Genomic DNA, 17,900 nt, shown 5'->3' with positions numbered 1-17,900 from the left:
AGAGTTTTTTCCTAAGGTTCTCTTTTCTTGTAAAGATCTGTCAATATCCATCCACGTTGAATTTTATATGGTCTGATGGATTTGATGAGGACACTTCTTCCTCCATTAGACAACAGAGTAAAAAAAAATACACCCTCCTCATCTTACAACAGTCCATCTACTTTCCACCCTATGAAATTCTAAGTGGGTATTCCTTGGTTTACACCAAGGAGTTTTATTACCCTCCATTATCTGATAAGATCAAAGGACCTTAATGCCAAAGGTAAATATGCCCTGATCAGGATTACCACTTAAAGTTCCTAACCCTTCGAAATGATCATCAATTAGGAAGTAATCACTGCATATATTTACAATGGAATCATTTGAAAAGTTCTGAATTGGATAAAGAACATCATCACAAATACAATGGAACAAAGGAAAGGAAAAAATGTATTTTGACTCTTTCCATCTTATTGAGCATCTTGCCTTAATTGACTTTTAGATGCTTTAACCTTAATTTACATAACTATCCCTCAGTTTCAGCTTCCTGAAATGAAGCTATTCTGAAAAACCTTCTGATCTCAATATAAGCTATTTTAGCTCTAAAGTTTATGGGAATGGTCACCTTTCTTTTAAAACCGCCTGATTGTCAATGCTTCTGTCAGCAGTAATCCTCAGCCTAGACTTTAATGAAATGTTCCTCCCTTTCTCTAGGGCTTTGGATTGCTATTTGGCTATAATTAACTCCAGACTGACCAGTGAAGCCAGTGAAAGAAGTAACTCACTCCCAGAAAAGGATTATTACAGACATTATTTTGTTCTAAGTATAGCTGCTCTGTCTAGAAAATACAAATTATTTATCTTGCTATGTTAATTTCAAATAACCAAGAAAGAGAGAAAGGGGCATAGAAAGATCGCTCCCTTTCACTATAGCTACATAGGAAAGTAAGCCACAGGGGAAAAAATGAAAGCTCATAGTTTTTCAAGCTTGTCATAATCTTCTAAACTCTAGCTGAGAGGAACTGACATCAAACCTTCATTTGAAATCCTATTGTAATGTAGTAAATCCTGTTGAATCTCCTTTCAAAAAATATACCAAAATCTGCTCACTTCTCACCATCTCCACTGTCACCACCCTGGTCCATTAGAACATTATTTCTCAGATTAATGCAGTAGCTTATCTCTGCTTTGGCCTTGCCCAAGGCCTTGCCTCTCCCCTCTCCCCCACCCTTCCACCAACAATCTGTTGTACATGAGGCAGCCAATGTGATCCCTTAAAAATGGAAGCCAGGTCAGGGACACCTGGGTGGTATAGTCAGTCAATTAAGCATCTGACTCTTGGGTTTTGGCTCAGGTGGTGATCTCAGGGTTGTGAGATGAAGCCCTCTGTCAGGTTCCATGTTCAGCGTGAAGTCTGCTTGAGACGTTCCCTTTGCCCCTCCCACTCATGCTTGCTGTCTCTCAAAAATAAATAAAAAATTTTAAAATTAAAAAAAAAATGTAAGCCATGCCAGATCATGCCTGTTATGGACTGAACTGTATCCCCTCTAAATTCATATGTTGAAGCCTTAACTCCCCACCTGATGGTATTTGGAGACTGGGCCTTCAGAAGGGAGATAATTACATGTAGATGAGGTCATGAGAGCAGGGGTCTTCATGATGAAATAATGCCCTTACAAGAAGGAACAAACCAGAGAGTTTGTTCTCTCTCCTGCTGTGTGAAAGCACACAAAATGATGGCTATCTGCAAGCAAGGAAGAGAGTTCTCACCAGAACTGGCCTATACAGGTACCCTGATCTCAGATTTCCAGCCTCCAGAATGGTGAGAAAATAAATTTGGTATGTTTAAACCAACCACTCTACGGTATTTTGTTACGGCAGCCTGAGCAGACTAAAGAAATGCCTCCAATCAAAATAAAAGTGCATACCTTTCAATGGCTAACCAATAAGTTTCTTCACAACCTGGCTCCACTTTTTCGCAGACTTCATCTCCTGTCAACCACAGTCTCACCTGCTTCACTCCAGGCACACGGGTCTCCTTGCTGTTTCCTCAAAAAGTCAGACACCCTCCTCCTCAGGGCACCCTCACTCTTTCAGATTTTGAATCAAGTGTCGCCATTTCAGCAAGGCATTCCCTGACCATTCACCCTATTTAAAGCAGCCCACTAATATTTCTGACACTTTCTTCTCTGCCTTATTTTCTCCATAGCAGTTATCACTTTTAAATACTACATATTTTTGTGTTGTTTGCCTCTCTCCTTTAAAGCCCAGTGAGGAAAGGATTGTTGTCTCTTGTTAACTGCTGATTTCTCCAGTACCTAATAGAACAGTGCCCAATACATAGTAGACAGTAAACAATGTTGCCAAATTCATGAATAAATGTTGTTTTCATCTCAGTGAACAGTAAGAGGGAAAAGAACTGATAGACAATTAGATAGTCATTTCATTTTTAGATTGCAAAATCACTCCAGGTGCAAAGTATAGCTTCTTTTTTTTTTTTTTAAGAGGCCTTTCTTTCTTTCTTTCTTTTTTAAGATTATTTATTTATTTATTTATTTGACAGAGTTCACAGTAGACAGATAGGCAGGCAGAGAGAGAGAGAGAGGGAAGCAGGCTCCCTGCTGAGCAGAGATCCCGATGCGGGACTCGATCCCAGGATCCTGAGATCATGACCTGAGCCGAAGGCAGCGGCTTAACCCACTGAGCCACCCAGGCGCCCGCAAAGTATAGCTTCTTAATAGCCTCCTTCCCTCTAGGAGTGCCATGATAACAAACCAAAAGTTTAATACTTCTTCTAGATATCAACTCACCCATTTTCCACCAAAAACTTTCTTTACATGAATCCTTAATGAAAAAGTAACTATAGCTATAGCTAACTCATCTTTCACTCCTTCCACTTAGATTTACAAAAGAAAAAAAAAAAGAAAGAAAGAAAGAAAAAATAATAATTTCCTTAGAAGGTTGTAAGATATATTACCATATTTTTTTTGTTTATGTTACTGAAAAAAAAAAAAGCATATTTTATTTGATTCACAAAGCAGCCAAAGCTTGGCCTTCTCTCCAATGTGGTGAAGATGGTTTAAAAAGGAAGAAATTGGCAATTGCTCATTCAGTCAACTAGAATTTATTAAGTGTCTACCTTGGGTCAGGCATTGTTCTAGGAAAAAGAATAGAGCAGTGAACAGACAAAAATGTCTGCTCTCACGGAGCTTACATTTGGGGTAGGGATCGCAGGTACTTGGAAGCAGATAACAAAAGATAAATCTATGCTAAGGGAGACAATAAAAAGTGCTATGAAGAAAAGTGAATCAGAGAAATGAGATAAGAAATAATCAATAAGCTTGCATTTTTAAATAGAAGGGTCAAAGAAGCCCTACTGTAAAAGGTGGTATTTCAGCTATGCATATCTGAAGGAAAAGTGTTCTAGGCTTCAAGAGAAACAAGTGTAAAGGCCCAAAACTGGTGCATGCTTGGTATGGTAGAGAAAGAGCAAGGAAGGGACTGCCACTGAAACACAGAGAATGAGTAGGAGAGAAGTAGAGGATAGGTTAGAGTAGCAGCAAGTGGCCAGATCCTCAGGGGTCTTGGAGGACAATGGAAGAGTTATGGATTCTCTTCTGTTACCAATAAGAAGCCATTAGAATGTTTGAGCAGGAGAGCAACATCATCAGACAAGTCCAACATCCTTCATAAGAACATAGTAAATTCAAATATCTCATGTTCTCACATCACTTGAACTTCACAATTCATTTTGGTTGGATTCTTGACACAAGCAAGAAAGCATGGAAGCTAGAATGAGAGTAGTAACTGTGGAAATAGTGAGAAGCAGTCAGATTCTGGACATAGGTAGAATATGAAACCAAAAAGATGTGTTGATGGTTTGGTCATTTAACAAGAGAAAATGATTATAGTTCCAATCTTTATTGAAACAACTTTTGAAGGAACAAAGCTGCCCTTCCCTAAAATGGGAGAGGCTATGAAGATAGTGGTGTAAGATCTGGAGCTCCAATTTGAACATATGAAGTTGAGATATTCATGAGGCATCCAAATGTAGATGTCAGATAGTCAGAAGAATGAAGAAGTTTGGAATGGAGAAGAGAACCAGGCTGGATCTGTACATTTGGAAATCATCAGTATCAATACATGGTATTTAAAGCCATGAGGCTAGATGAGGTCACCAGCAATGGAAAGAGCGAAAGGAAAAGGTCCAATACCTGAGCCCCAAGATACTCTAATATGAATTAGCGCAAGAGTTCGGGAAGAGAGAAGAAAACAAACTTTGAAAGAATGTCCAGTGAGTTGGTGGGGGGGGCGGGAAATCAGGAGATGTGTTTTCCAGGGAGACAAGAGAAAAATGTGTTTCAAGGGACTGGAGAGAATAACCGTCAGAGGCTGCTGACAACTCAAGAGGAGGACTGAGAATTGGCCATTGGATTTAGCAATGTGGCGGCATAATTGAATTTGACGAGAATAGTTTTAGTACAGTGTTGGGGCGAAAGGCTGATGTAGAGGGCATTCAAGAGACAAAGGAAAGAGAGAAATTGGAGTCAGTACAGATAGACAACACTTTCAAACAATTCAGCTGTAAAAGGAAAGAAAGAATGGTGTAGTAGCTGGAGAGAGTGTGCATGTGTGTGGTTAAGTTGAGAGAAACAGCACTGTACCTTTAATGTTGGTGGGGAAAGAGCCAACAGAGAAAACTGAAGATTCAGGAGTGAGAAGGGAAAACTGATGAAGTGATACCCTTGAGCAGGTGAGAGATAATGGAATCAAGTGCAAAAAGGAGGAGGTTCCAAAGATGGAGCAACATAGCTTAACTTATAATAGGAAAGAATACAGAATATATGGCACAGGCCTAGGCAATAATGACATATAAAAAAACTGGAAGGAGTTCTTTCCTAACTTAATGGCCAGGTTGTAAGGGCCAGCTACCTCTGTTGGAAAATGTGCAACAATGCCTTGGAGGTCTCTTTATAAATATGTTCTGACTAAATTAAGCACTTTCTAAAATTGCATTTATTTTCGGGATAAGCGATTTTCACAAACCCTGATTAAAATCAGTGAAAATATACCTAGGAGTAAATTCAAAGCTGTGAAAGTTTGAAATTCTTAAAAAAGGAAGGTAGTATGCAAGCTGAACATGGAACAATACTGGGTAACTGACAAAACATACAAAACATCTCTTCAACTAGATCTTAATCTCCTAGTGGAAGAGGCAATTTATTATAATTCCTGAGTACCATGTACATATTAACTATTCAATAAGTGCTTCCTGAATTAATTAGTTAATTTCAGTTCTATGGTCGGTTTTGTTGCGTTAAATTCTCCACTCACTCGTGGTTTGCTAGTTTACAGCAGTAATAATCTCATGCATCATTCCCACAACATGCATTGTTTCATTGATTTCTTTCTTCTTTACTGTTCTGCTTGTTTCCCTTTCTTTTTTTTGGCATTAGTGATTAAATATCATAAACACTGAGTATCATATATATGTTTTTGTTTGTTAGTATAGTCTTGGAAGTGTATAGTATGTAATAGCTGCAAAATAGCTTAACAAGAACAGTTAAGTGGTCATATTATGGAATAATTAATGAAGGGGAAAATGCCTTGTTAAATTGTGTTAAAATAACTGTAATATATTGAAGTAACTGTGTCCATTTTAATAGGATTTGGTGTTGTTTTACTACAAATGATGGTTAGAGTGGGGGTTAGGAATATATAAAAAATATTATCCTTTGAGAGAAACAATAGCTGCTCTTTTGGTTTATGAGAAAATCACCATATGAGGGTTTTTTAAAAATGAATTACCTTTATAAAATAGGGAGAGACTGTATTTATTTGCTTCCAAAGAGGGGAGAGAGGATAGTCACTTAAGGAAACTCATTTCTCTACACTACCTAGTAACCCAGAAGACAAAGTACTTCCTCAGCTGCTCCCTTAACAATGCACTAGAATGTTAATCCACAGGGAGAGCCTTACATTAGTTTCCACTAAAAAACCATAGAATTAAACAGATGCAGTATAACTCCAAATATTTTTAGGAATTCTGGTTGAAAAAAGCATCTTGAGAGTAAAATTATGTTATACATAATTAGACCAGCCTATATAAAGAAACTCTAGAGATTTTATTTTTAAAAGCAGTATTACTTGAGTCAATAAATACTTACATAGTACTCCATGTTTACCTAAACAAAAGCAAGGTTAAAAAAAAAAGTCCAACTTTTTTAAAAAAATGAAGTCTCAAATAATAACTGAGGTATAAGATGTAATACTAAGATGGAAATAGGATTATATAATTATCATTTCAAATTAGAAACAACAAATATATCCACTACTTACAGAAAATAGATACAGGGCACATGGGTGGCTCAATTGGTTAAGCGTCCAACTCCTGTTGTTTTTTGTTTTGTTTTGTTTTTAGAGATTTTATTTATTTCTTTGACAGAGAGAAAGAGACACAGGGAACACAAGCAGGGAGAGTGGAAGAGGGAGAAGCAGACTCTGCAGAGCAGGGAGCCTGATGCAGGGTTGGTTGGCAGGACCCTGGGATCATGACCTGAGCCAAAGGCAGATGCTTAACCCACTGAGCCACCTTAAGCATCCAGCTCTTGATTTTGGCTGAGGTCATGATCTCAAGGTGGGGGGAATCGAGCCCCACTTTGGGCTGCTTGTCTTTCTCCCTTTGCTCTTCCCACCCGCGCCAGGCTCAATCTCTCTCTCTCTCTCTCACACACACAAATAAATAAAATTTTTAAAATAATAAAAAATAAAGAAAAAAATACATAACCACAGAGAGGGAAATACTTAGCAGCCACTACTAATATTTTATGAAGGAAATATCTCCAAAGCTTTACTACTTGCAGACAACCCACTGTCATCATCATCATCACCGTCATCACCACCACTACAATAAAAAAATGAATGTATCCATGACAGCTTAAAATGCAATCATTCAAGTGAGGCTCTCCTATTCGTGAACTTCAATAAGGCCTTTTATCCCACAAGTTATCCCATAACTTATTCTATTATAAAAAAATAGACTATCAACATGATACATAAAGCCCAATGTATCCATGGGTTTTCCCTAGTGTACAAATCTCAAAAGACTTCTCCCCCTCCAATTAAATGTATTTCTTTTTTCAGGACTCAAAGATAAAGCTTCTTTTTATGTGCATTTCATGCCTATAGCATTGTGCAACTATCCCACATTTCTTAACTTAACATGGTACTATATTTTTGCTCTACAAAATTTCAGTGTTTGATTATATTCCTTATTGTGTGAGACTCTAATCCATTAATTTTAGTAAATACTGTATTTTCTCCTCAACAAAACCACAATCTCCTTGAGGCTAGAAATTCTTGTTACAAAATACCTGTGGCTCTTTCTACAATCACAGCACTGTGCCAAGTAGATAATGAATTCTTCAAAAAAGCACAGTACAGTGAAAAGAAGCAATCAAGCAAACTCCTTTACAAAACTTATTGATTTACAAATTACAAAATGGGAGCAAAAGGAAACTAAAAACTATCTGCCATAGTTAATTGAAATATAAATAGGATGAATAATAAAATACTCTAACACAAATCTGAGTCACTTTACCTGCCACCTAATTAACTTATAAAGCAGCTATGATGAGGAAAACATTTAAAATATTCAAATGCAGAGTGGGGGATGGATAAAATAAAAGATGGGAATTAGGGGTGCCTGGGTGGCTCAGTGGGTTAAAGCCACTGCCTTAGGCTCAGGTCATGATCTCAGGGTCCTAGAATCCAGCCCTGAACAGGGCTCTCTGCTCAGCAGGGAGCCTGCTTTCCCCTCTCTCTGCCTGCCTCTCTGCCTGCTTGTGATCTCTGTCTGTCAAATAAATAAATAAATTCTTTAAAAAAGAAAAAAATGGGAATTAAGGAGTGCATCTGTCAGGATGACCACTGGGGGATGTATGAGAGTGTTGAATAACTATATTGTACACTAAAAACTAATATAACATTGTATGTTAACTATACTGGAATTGAAATTAAAAAATGAAATAGAATATTCAAATATATCTTCTACTAGTTGATGACATTGTGAGTTATAAAACATGTGCTTCTTTAATTTTAATGTGTCCTCACATTTTCTACAAGGACCATATATTACTTTTAACATCAAATGAAATTAACAAAAATAGCTATTACATTATTCCTCCAGCAATCAGATTATCTAGATTATTAAAGTAGTCCATATTTAATCCTCAGAATTCTCAACATTTCTGGGGTCTGTTTCAGCAGAATCTCAAGGCTCTGGAGCTAGACAGCATGGGCTTGAATTATAAATCCACTAATTCCTACTATCTGAACTGAGTACATTATGTAGTCACTCAGTCCCCAAATTTCCTCACATGTAAAATGAGAAAGTAACAGGTACTACCTCAAAAGGTTGTGAAAAAAAGAGTAAATGGGTTAGAACGAACAAAGTCATTAAGAGTAGCCCATATTTTGTAAATACAAACCCATTCACTTTTGTAGCTCTGGTCAATGTTTTTGAGATAAGAAGAAAGATAACTTAATTCTTTATACATCTACAATAACCTTGTTTTAAAGTAAACTTCCATACCTCTGAAAATTCTTGGGAAAATAGGGCACACAGTTATAGAATGTCTTCCTGTATTGTCTCCTCTAGAGTCTATACCTTTCATTATAACCTAACACCAATAAAGAGGAAATCTCTACAAACCCCATACAAATAAGTTTTAATTACCTAATTCAGAGACTTTAAAAACGAATTATCATACAGTGTACACTGGCTGCCTATTTGGGCTTAAAATATTAAAGGGATGTCTTTGTGCAAAAAGGAGAATAAATTACTGTCCTAACAGCAAGTATGAGAATTCCTCTTAGGAACCATTCTGATAAACCACTTCGAGCGGAAACTCAAATCCTTAGAGATGAGCCAGCATGAGATGATGCCACAGTAGAGGAAGTTAAACAATTCAGCATTAGAAATGAAAAAGAACTTAGCGACAGAGAAGCTGTTGCAGAATTTATGACAGAACAGCAAAGTGACTTTTAAGGAAAGAAAGACCCAACATTACATTTTATGAGTTTGTGTGGTTTCATTTTGGGTTTTGCAACATAACACCCCAGCATTCACACATGCACACATCACCTCCCACGCATCAGTAGTAGCAGGTTAACAGGAGAGAGTTTTCTTACTTGTTTGGTTTTTGGTTTTCTAATGCAAATCAAAGAAATGCAAGATCCATGTCTCCCTTGACATGGTTTTGGACAGGAACAGATCTGAAAGCTACCAGTTCACAGAAACACCTCTTATCCAGAGGTGAGCAGTATTAGATAGAATGAATACAAATATTTCTCTCTTTCCCCTCTATTCCCAGAGGAATATTCTCCATGGGGAATTTTCAGAAGTGCCAATCTATCAACTAAACTCACTGACTCTAGTCACTGTATCTCCTCCCAGTCTCACCCCCATTTATTCCTGAATACATTCATTAGGACTTTGACCTGAAACTGCTCTTGTCAAGGTCCCTAATGAGGTTCACCTGGCTAGGTTCAATAAATAGTCAATTCTCAGTCTCCATCCAACTTGACTTCCCACAATTTACCATCTGCTTATTTTTGAAATTCTTCACTAGATGTCCAGAAGTACTGTGGATACCTGTTTTCTTAGTGCATCAACCAGTTGCTCCTTCTCCATAGCCTTTACTGGCTCTTAACGTCCTTAACCTCTGAATATTGGATCAGTCCCTCCTTGTTTCTATTCTCTTTTCTATCTGCTCTCACAGCCCTGGCAAGCCCATCCAACCACATAGCTTTCTATATCATCATACACTGTCAAATGGATATCTCTAGCCAGATTATTCACCCAAACCTCGTATCTATAAATTGAACTACCTATTTAAATTCCTTTCCCACATCAAGGTGCTACTTAAATGTTTAACAGACACATCAGTATCAAAAATCATCTCCTTCCACAATCATTCTGTCTCAGTAAAAGGCAATTCCATCTTTCTCATTCTCAAGCCAAATACAAAGACTTGGAGCTGTCCTTGGTACCTGTCTCTCATCCCTCATTCTGATCATTGGCAAATATTTTTGTCTCTGAGATACATATCAAGAATTGGACCATTTCCAACCACCTCACTGTTAACATCTTAATCTAAGCAATCATCATATTTTGCCTGAATTTTGTTGGAGCCTCTTAAATGTTTTTCATGGTCTGGCCTTTCCCCTTCATTAGGGTCTCTCAACCTCAGCACTACTGACACTGGGAGCTAGTCTTGTAAAGGCTGAGCTCAAAAGTGACCAATAGCTTTCCATCTCACCCAGGGAAAAAAAAGGAAAAAAAAGGGAAAAGGAAGAGGAAAAGAAAAAAGAAAGAAAAAGAAAGAAAATTAAAAAAAAAAAAAAAAGCCAGAGACCTTACCATGGCCTGATGACTCTACATGATAGATTACCCACCCCTTTACTCCTTCTTAGACCTCATCTCCTTTCTCACCCATTTACTCACCCTGTTCTAGTCATTCTTGCCTAGTTGCCTCCTTGTGTTCCTCAAATATACCAAGTTTCCATCTCTAAGTCTGGGTACTTTGTTACCTTTGCCTATATACCTATATCCTTGTCCCACGATCTCCATTTGGCTTGCTCCTTCACACTGCCTTGGGTTCTTTGCTCAAAAGTTGGCTTCCAAATGAAGCCCCAGAAAGAAAGGAATTTTTGACTTTTTTATTCACTGTTGTAATCCCATCACACAGAAAAGTGCCCATGGTGGAGACACTCAATAGTGCATATTTAATAAATGAGGGAAGGAAGAAAGAGGAAGGGAAAGAAGAAAGGAGGAGTGGAAGCAAAGATAGAAGGGGGGAGGAAGAGAGGATAGACTAGGTCTTGGAAACCACTGTAGGTAGATTTGAAGGCTTCAAGGCAGATGCAGCTGACATCTAGGATACACATACAAGCACCATTAAGAAAGACTGATTGGTTTCCACTGAACTTATTTAATCATTACATACAACAGAAACTAAGGATTTGTCAAAATGCTTCTGTGTTTAGGAATTTTATGTAGGGAGTATTTAGAAAACATACTCATAAGTCCATTAATATGTAGAACTAAATATCTATAGATATATAAAATAAGTAGAACTAAAAAAGGGATTTTATAAAGTGCCATGGGCTGTGGTAATTCCCTAGTTACCTACAAAGGAGTATGCTGGGGTAAGTCAAATCATTCAATTATATACACCGTAAGGAGCTTAAATAGTAATAGTAACAGTGAACAAAGCTCTTTTCTACCAAGTGAAAGCCTGCATGGTTCAATTGTGAGTGAAAGAGAGGAACAGAAATGCTTCCTGCTGCAAGCTGACAGTTACATCGAACCCCCTGAAGTTATAAATTGAGTTCCTCTACTAATTACTGATCTGAAGGGGACAAAGATCCACATTTTATTTTTCTTGCTGAACTTGCAACATAAGCACTTGTGAATTTTACATTAGGGTCAAGCTGGGAAGTTCCCAGCTGGTTTTACCTGGAGTAGAGAACAGCGTCACCTCCCATGCAAATGAGGTCAGAGAGTCCTTCCTGCCTTGGGTGCCTACCAGGGAGATTTCAGTGTAACAGATTCTAACAGGGAAGTTGATACAGGGGGGAGAAAGAGAAAGAAGGAAAGAAGACAGAACAAAACTAAACTAAATATAGATCCTATGTGAAATACAATTTTGTTTAGAAATTTGAAATAAAATTGTATGCATTCTGAGAGCACATATTTCAAAAAGACCTCAGAATTCTGTAATATCATTCCTTAAAATTGTATGCCACACCCATTTTGGTAACAATATCAACTATTCTACTTACTTTCTAAGCCACTCATTGTAAGACCAATAAAGCTACACAGCAGGCAGTTACTTTAATAAAATAGGCCCAGTTCTCCTGAGAGAGGAACCTGTTGTTCAAATACCAACACTTTTGATCAGGTAAGCACTTTTATCTCGCCAATGAGCGATCACTTTTATGTGTGTGCTGATGAAAAATGTTCTTGGGAAGGAAAAATATTGGGGGGGGGAGGAACAAAAGACTGCTGTGATGTACTATTTCAAAACGGGTTTTCTGAAAAGGAAAAATAACTTCAGTGTTTTCTAATGGGTACATGTACCCTTTCTAACTTCCTGGAAATTCATTGTTCACTCCCTTGCAAAAGCAGGAGCTTCACTCAGATTAGGATAATAAAATTCATTTATTCATTCAACAAACAACTATTGAACATACTGTCTTTGTAAAAGGAAGAAAAGTCAAAGTATTCATGATGAACATAATCTCCATTGTACAATTTCCCTTCTCTTTTGTTTTTATTCTAATTGCTACAACTGTACTGAAACATGACCACACAAAAATAAATGTGAGGGATAACTAATATATTGTGGTCCAAGATCTGAGAATTAGGAAAGAGAAAATAATGAGTGTCTTCTCAGTGTAAAACATGAAAGAGTTCTGAGAGTCATCAAGACTTTGCTTGAAATCCCAGTTCCACCACTTACTGGCTATCTGAATGAAGGAAAGATTCCCTGGATATCAAGTCCCTTGAGTGGAAAATGTTCTAACAGTACCTATCCATCTAGTACTTGAGGATTAAATGGATGTTAGCAAGCACCCCTCCAGAGCACAAACTCAATGAATTATAGCTACCTGAGTTATCTTTTGGAAACCTAAACTTACATAATGCCTTTCTTAATTCCTACGAGGAATTCTTGGCAAGATTTAAGAAACTTAAGCTTTATTTTATCTCTTCAGAAGAAATTATTTTTCATGTTCATCTTCTCTAAAAATATAATTCTTGGAATTTTCATGTGTCAAATAAATGCATGAAGACAAATTTCTACCTTCAAGGATCCCTTCCAGTAAAATAATCAAGAAAATACTTACCTAGTTTTGGCAAGGAGTAGGGCACTTTAAAGTAGTCTTCATAAAATTCTATTAATCTCTTTGTTATATGGAGAGCATAGTCCCCAGATCCTCTTCTGATAGCATCGGGTCTTGCATATAATCGTACCTAATTAAAAATATATATAAAAGTTACTTTAGCCTTTTGGTATTCAAATTTTATCTTCCCTGCATATTATGAATCTACAAAAATCACTGTGAATACTACAAAAATTAAACAGTATTCCTATTCATATATCAAAGCATGCTGTGGCAGAAAGAACCAAACTTGAACAATTAAAGTAACCAAGTGGAGCAAGTCACAATTTCCTCGCTTTACAAGATGACATAGAGAAGATTTATACACCTTGCATCAAAATAAATATTCAAGTTATCATTTACATGTGCTTGCTAGAGATATGAAGGTATGGTGGATTAGTATAATGGTTCCCTAACTATGCTCTAAGTAGGCAGGATATGGTGGCTCCACAGGAGAGAAAATCCATGGTTTGTTAAAGGCACATTGCATCAGTTTTGTAAGTATTACTAGACTGAACAAAATATAATTTATTCTTCCTTCTTTTCTTTGGAACCAAATGTCCTAATTCCCAATATGCAAAGTAGGAATAGCAAACTTTTTCCATACATAAATGACTGCCATTCTGGAAGTCTGGCTACAGCTGCTCCCAGCTTCAAAACCAGCTGAAGTATTTCATATTTCTAATACAATTTGGATACTTAATATTGATTTTTAAATCAAGCCCTGTATATTATCTAGTCCTTGGCCAAAAAGAAGCCTGAGGCAAATAACACAAACTGAACAAAACTAACAATTGTACAGGAAAGGTTAAAATGAGATTAGTTGACATCAAGATTTCATAAAGCTATCCAGCATCTTTCTTCCTAAAGGCTAAATCTATTTTTCACAGATGTGGCCCCTAATTCTCATATCAATTCTGTGAATAAGAAATAAGCATCTCGTAGAGCAGTGGAGAACACAGCAGTCAGGGAGTTGGGTGTTAGTCCTGCTATGCCACTAAGCAAGCTGGGTGATACTGAACAAATTACTTAACCTCTTTGGGTTTCAAATGTTCTCACTTATAAGATGAAGGTGTTGACTAAAGTGCTTTTAAGTTCTAAAACACATTATTTCCAGTCCCATTTTACAGATAAAGGAGTTTGTGTTCTTTTCAAATCACTACAAAAATAAAATAAATGGTTTACTCAGTATGTGGAAATGGGTATTTATATTCAACAGGAAGACTAAGGAAAGCTGTACTCAATCATATGAAAATTGATTATACAATCAATTCTGTTATCCTTGCTTAAGGAGAGAGAACAGCGATGTATACAAACACAAAGAGTAGAAAGTTAAGAAAAATGCATTCTGACTTGATGTTAGAAAGAACTGTAACTCAATAAGATATTTACTAAATTCAATAACAATTATTTACTAAAGTAGTGAAGGTACTTCCTACCCAAGAACTGAATCAAATATCAAATTTAGTTCACAGTCACCTTCACTTATAGTTGGCAGTAATATAAAACCAAAAACTATCAGGAACTACCAGCTACAACAGCAGAACTTAACACTCAGAGAGAGTGTGGACATGATTCCCTGACCCTGACATTAACTGATTATAAATAGGCACTGTCTTAAGTAAATTCCCAAGAAGCACACCCTAAGGAAAGGGTGAGCATGCAAGTGAGTCACTAAGAAAGTTTCTTTGGAGAAAACCTACAAGAGAGCAAGGCAAGCAAGATAAGGGAGGCTAAGAAGTCAAGGAAGGTTGCATGCAATTTTAGGCAAAGTCCTGGCCTTAGCCTGGTCCCACAGGGAGCTCTAGAGTATAAACTGCACTTGCAAGTTTGCACTGTATTGAGGCATGAGAGCTAAACCTCCATACTTTGCATTCAGTCATTGGATACTGGTTACTAAGGGCAAGGCCTAAAATACCAAGGACTTCTTGTTCTTGGAGCATCTAGGTGATGTAGCTCCAGTGGCCCAAAGACAGCCCTCTGGAAAAAGATTTTAGGTGTGAGCTACTAGGAGCAAAGTAATGAAAAGCTGGGAGATAGGTACATCAAACAGGAAAGTTTTGAGGAGATCTGGTCCTGGCATCATCAGCATATACCACAGACAATAATCGTTTACTCATGTAGTCATTCATTCAACAAATATTTATTTGGCATCTAGCTTGCACCAGGGCCTGGACTAAGGATTTTTGATTTAGTGATGAAGCCATGTTTTCTAACCAGAGATTGTACAAATGATTTTGAGGGGAAAAAAGAGCAATGAAGGTGTAGTCCCCATTCTCAAAGAGTTTCCCATGGACTCAGTAAGTTAGATGATAACAGATAATGATATATGTCATATTAATGATAAACTAAACTAACAAATGTATTCTGAGGAAGAATGGATAGCTTTCAGAAGGCTCAAAAGTGAAGTAAATAGTAAATTCATGTTGAAACTATAACCAGGACCGCTGTAAAATGATACAGCAAAAGGTTGCTGATTTTATTCCTACAAAGCATCATTGATTTTGGTAGAAACACAGCCATTCCCATCAATCAACTCTACCAGTTGGTCAACCTATCTGTAGGCCCAGACAAGAGAAACAATTAAATCAATCTGTTTGTCAAGATTTGATGGAAATAATCCAATCTGCATGAGAAGATAAAACATACACAGGCTTAGCACGGTGATTTTATTTGCTCCATTCAAACATTTATTGCATACCTTCTGTGTACCAGGCATTGTACACACATTACTCTGTGTGCCAGGGATAGAAATAGAACAATACAACTTCCTACCACAAAATGAATGAGACATTTACACCTACTACTCTTTTTTTTTTTAAGATTTTTTTTTTAATTTTTTATTTTTTATAAACATATATTTTTATCCCCAGGGGTACAGGTCTGTGAATCACCAGGTTTACACACTTCACAGCACTCACCAAAGCACATACCCTCCCCAATGTCCATAATCCCACCCCCTTCTCCCAAACCCCCTCCCCCCGGCAACCCTCAGTTTGTTTTGTGAGATTAAGAGTCACTTATGGTTTGTCTCCCTCCCAATCCCATCTTGTTTCATTTATTCTTCTTCTACCCACTTAAGCCTCCATGTTGCATCACCACTTCCTCATATCAGGGAGATGATATGATAGTTGTCTTTCTCTGCTTGACTTATTTCGCTAAGCATGATACGCTCTAGTTCCATCCATGTTGTTGCAAATGGCAAGATTTCATTTCTTTTGATGGCTGCATAGTATTCCATTGTGTATATATACCACATCTTCTTGATCCATTCATCTGTTGATGGACATCTAGGTTCTTTCCATAGTTTGGCTATTGTGGACATTGCTGCTATAAACATTCGGGTGCATGTGTCCCTTTGGATCACTACATTTGTATCTTTAGGGTAAATACCCAATAGTGCAATTGCTGGGTCATAGGGCAGTTCTATTTTCAACATTTTGAGGAACCTCCATGCTGTTTTCCAGAGTGGCTGCACCAGCTTGCATTCCCACCAACAGTGTAGGAGGGTTCCCCTTTCTCCGCATCCTCGCCAGCATCTGTCATTTCCTGACTTGTTGATTTTAGCCATTCTGACTGGTGTGAGGTGATATCTCATTGTGGTTTTGATTTGTATTTCCCTGATGCCGAGTGATATGGAGCACTTTTTCATGTGTCTGTTCGCCATCTGGATGTCTTCTCTTCAGAAATGTCTGTTCATGTCTTCTGCCCATTTCTTGATTGGATTATTTGTTCTTTGGGTGTTGAGTTTGCTAAGTTCTTTATAGATTCTGGACACTAGTCCTTTATCTGATATGTCGTTTGCAAATATCTTCTCCCATTCTGTCAGTTGTCTTTTGATTTTGTTAACTGTTTCCTTTGCTGTGCAAAAGCTTTTGATCTTGATGAAATCCCAGTAGTTCATTTTTTCCCTTGCTTCCCTTGCCTTTTGCGTTGTTCCTAGGAAGATATTGCTGCGGCAGAGGTCGAAGAGGTTGCTGCCCGTGTTCTCCTCAAGGATTTTGATGGATTCCTTTCGTACATTGAGGTCCTTCATCCATTTTGAGTCTATTTTTGTGTGTGGTGTAAGGAAATGGTCCAATTTCATTTTTCTGCATGTGGCTGTCCAATTTTCCCAGCACCATTTATTGAAAAGGCCGTCTTTTTTCCATTGGACATTCTTTCCTGCTTTGTCGAAGATTAGTTGACCATAGATTTGAGGGTCTATTTCTGGGCTCTCTATTCTGTTCCATTGATCTATGTGTCTGTTTTTTTTAATTTATTTACTTGACACAAGTAGGCAGAGAGGCAGACAGAGAGAGAGAGAGGAGGAAGCAGGCTCTCTGCCGAGCAGAGAGCCCTATGCGGGACTCGATCCCAGGTCCCTGAGATCATGACCCGAGCCGAAGGCAGTGGCTTAACCCGCTGAGCCACCCAGGTGCCCCTACACCTACTACTCTTAAGAGGTTCATAGTATGTGGAAAACAAACACATCCACAACAAAAATATAATGTGAGCAATGTAACAGTGAACTCTGCCTTTCCCCATTACAAAGAATTAACTGACTAAGCTCCTACATGAGGCCAAGCCCCCCACATACACTCTATCTCTTCTTGCCTTTTTGAACATCATGTCCAAACTTCTCTCCTTTATCTCCAACATCACCAATTTATGCCTCCAAACTGGATAATTTTCATTAGCATATACTCTGTATTGTTTCCTATGTTTTCAAACAAAAAATTTTTCTTGAGCACAGTTTCTCCAGCTATGGTTTCCAGCAATGCCTATTGAGTTTTCCATATAGTTAGTATGAACATATAAGTTAAAATCCAAACTAAAACACTTTTCAGAATGAAAATAGCCCTTACACCATGAGATAGTAAGTAAGATGGTTGTCTATTTATTCTGCCTGCTTCTAATCCTTCTTGAACTCACTGCAATAGGGCTTTCATCCCCATTATATACCAACAATGTTCATCCCTACTATATCCCAA

The 17,900-nt window shown here is 37.6% G+C and overlaps 1 protein-coding gene across 1 annotated transcript in view; it reads right to left on the bottom strand.

Moving 5' to 3' along the window:
* TRHDE (thyrotropin releasing hormone degrading enzyme) overlaps window positions 1-17,900 on the bottom strand; it is a 382,185-nt gene that overhangs the window by 258,619 nt on the left and 105,666 nt on the right. Inside the window, exon 3 of the mRNA XM_004752417.3 lies at window positions 12,892-13,018. Coding sequence (XP_004752474.2) covers window positions 12,892-13,018 — 127 coding nt within the window. The remainder of the gene's footprint in view (window positions 1-12,891; window positions 13,019-17,900) is intronic.

This window comes from Mustela putorius, unplaced genomic scaffold, assembly GCF_011764305.1.
Source record: "Mustela putorius furo isolate JIRA1106 unplaced genomic scaffold, ASM1176430v1.1 tig00537227_pilon_pilon_pilon, whole genome shotgun sequence".
Taxonomy (NCBI): domain Eukaryota; kingdom Metazoa; phylum Chordata; class Mammalia; order Carnivora; family Mustelidae; genus Mustela; species Mustela putorius.
Note: the sequence above shows the minus strand (reverse complement) of the source record. Positions and strands in the feature narration are given on the sequence as shown.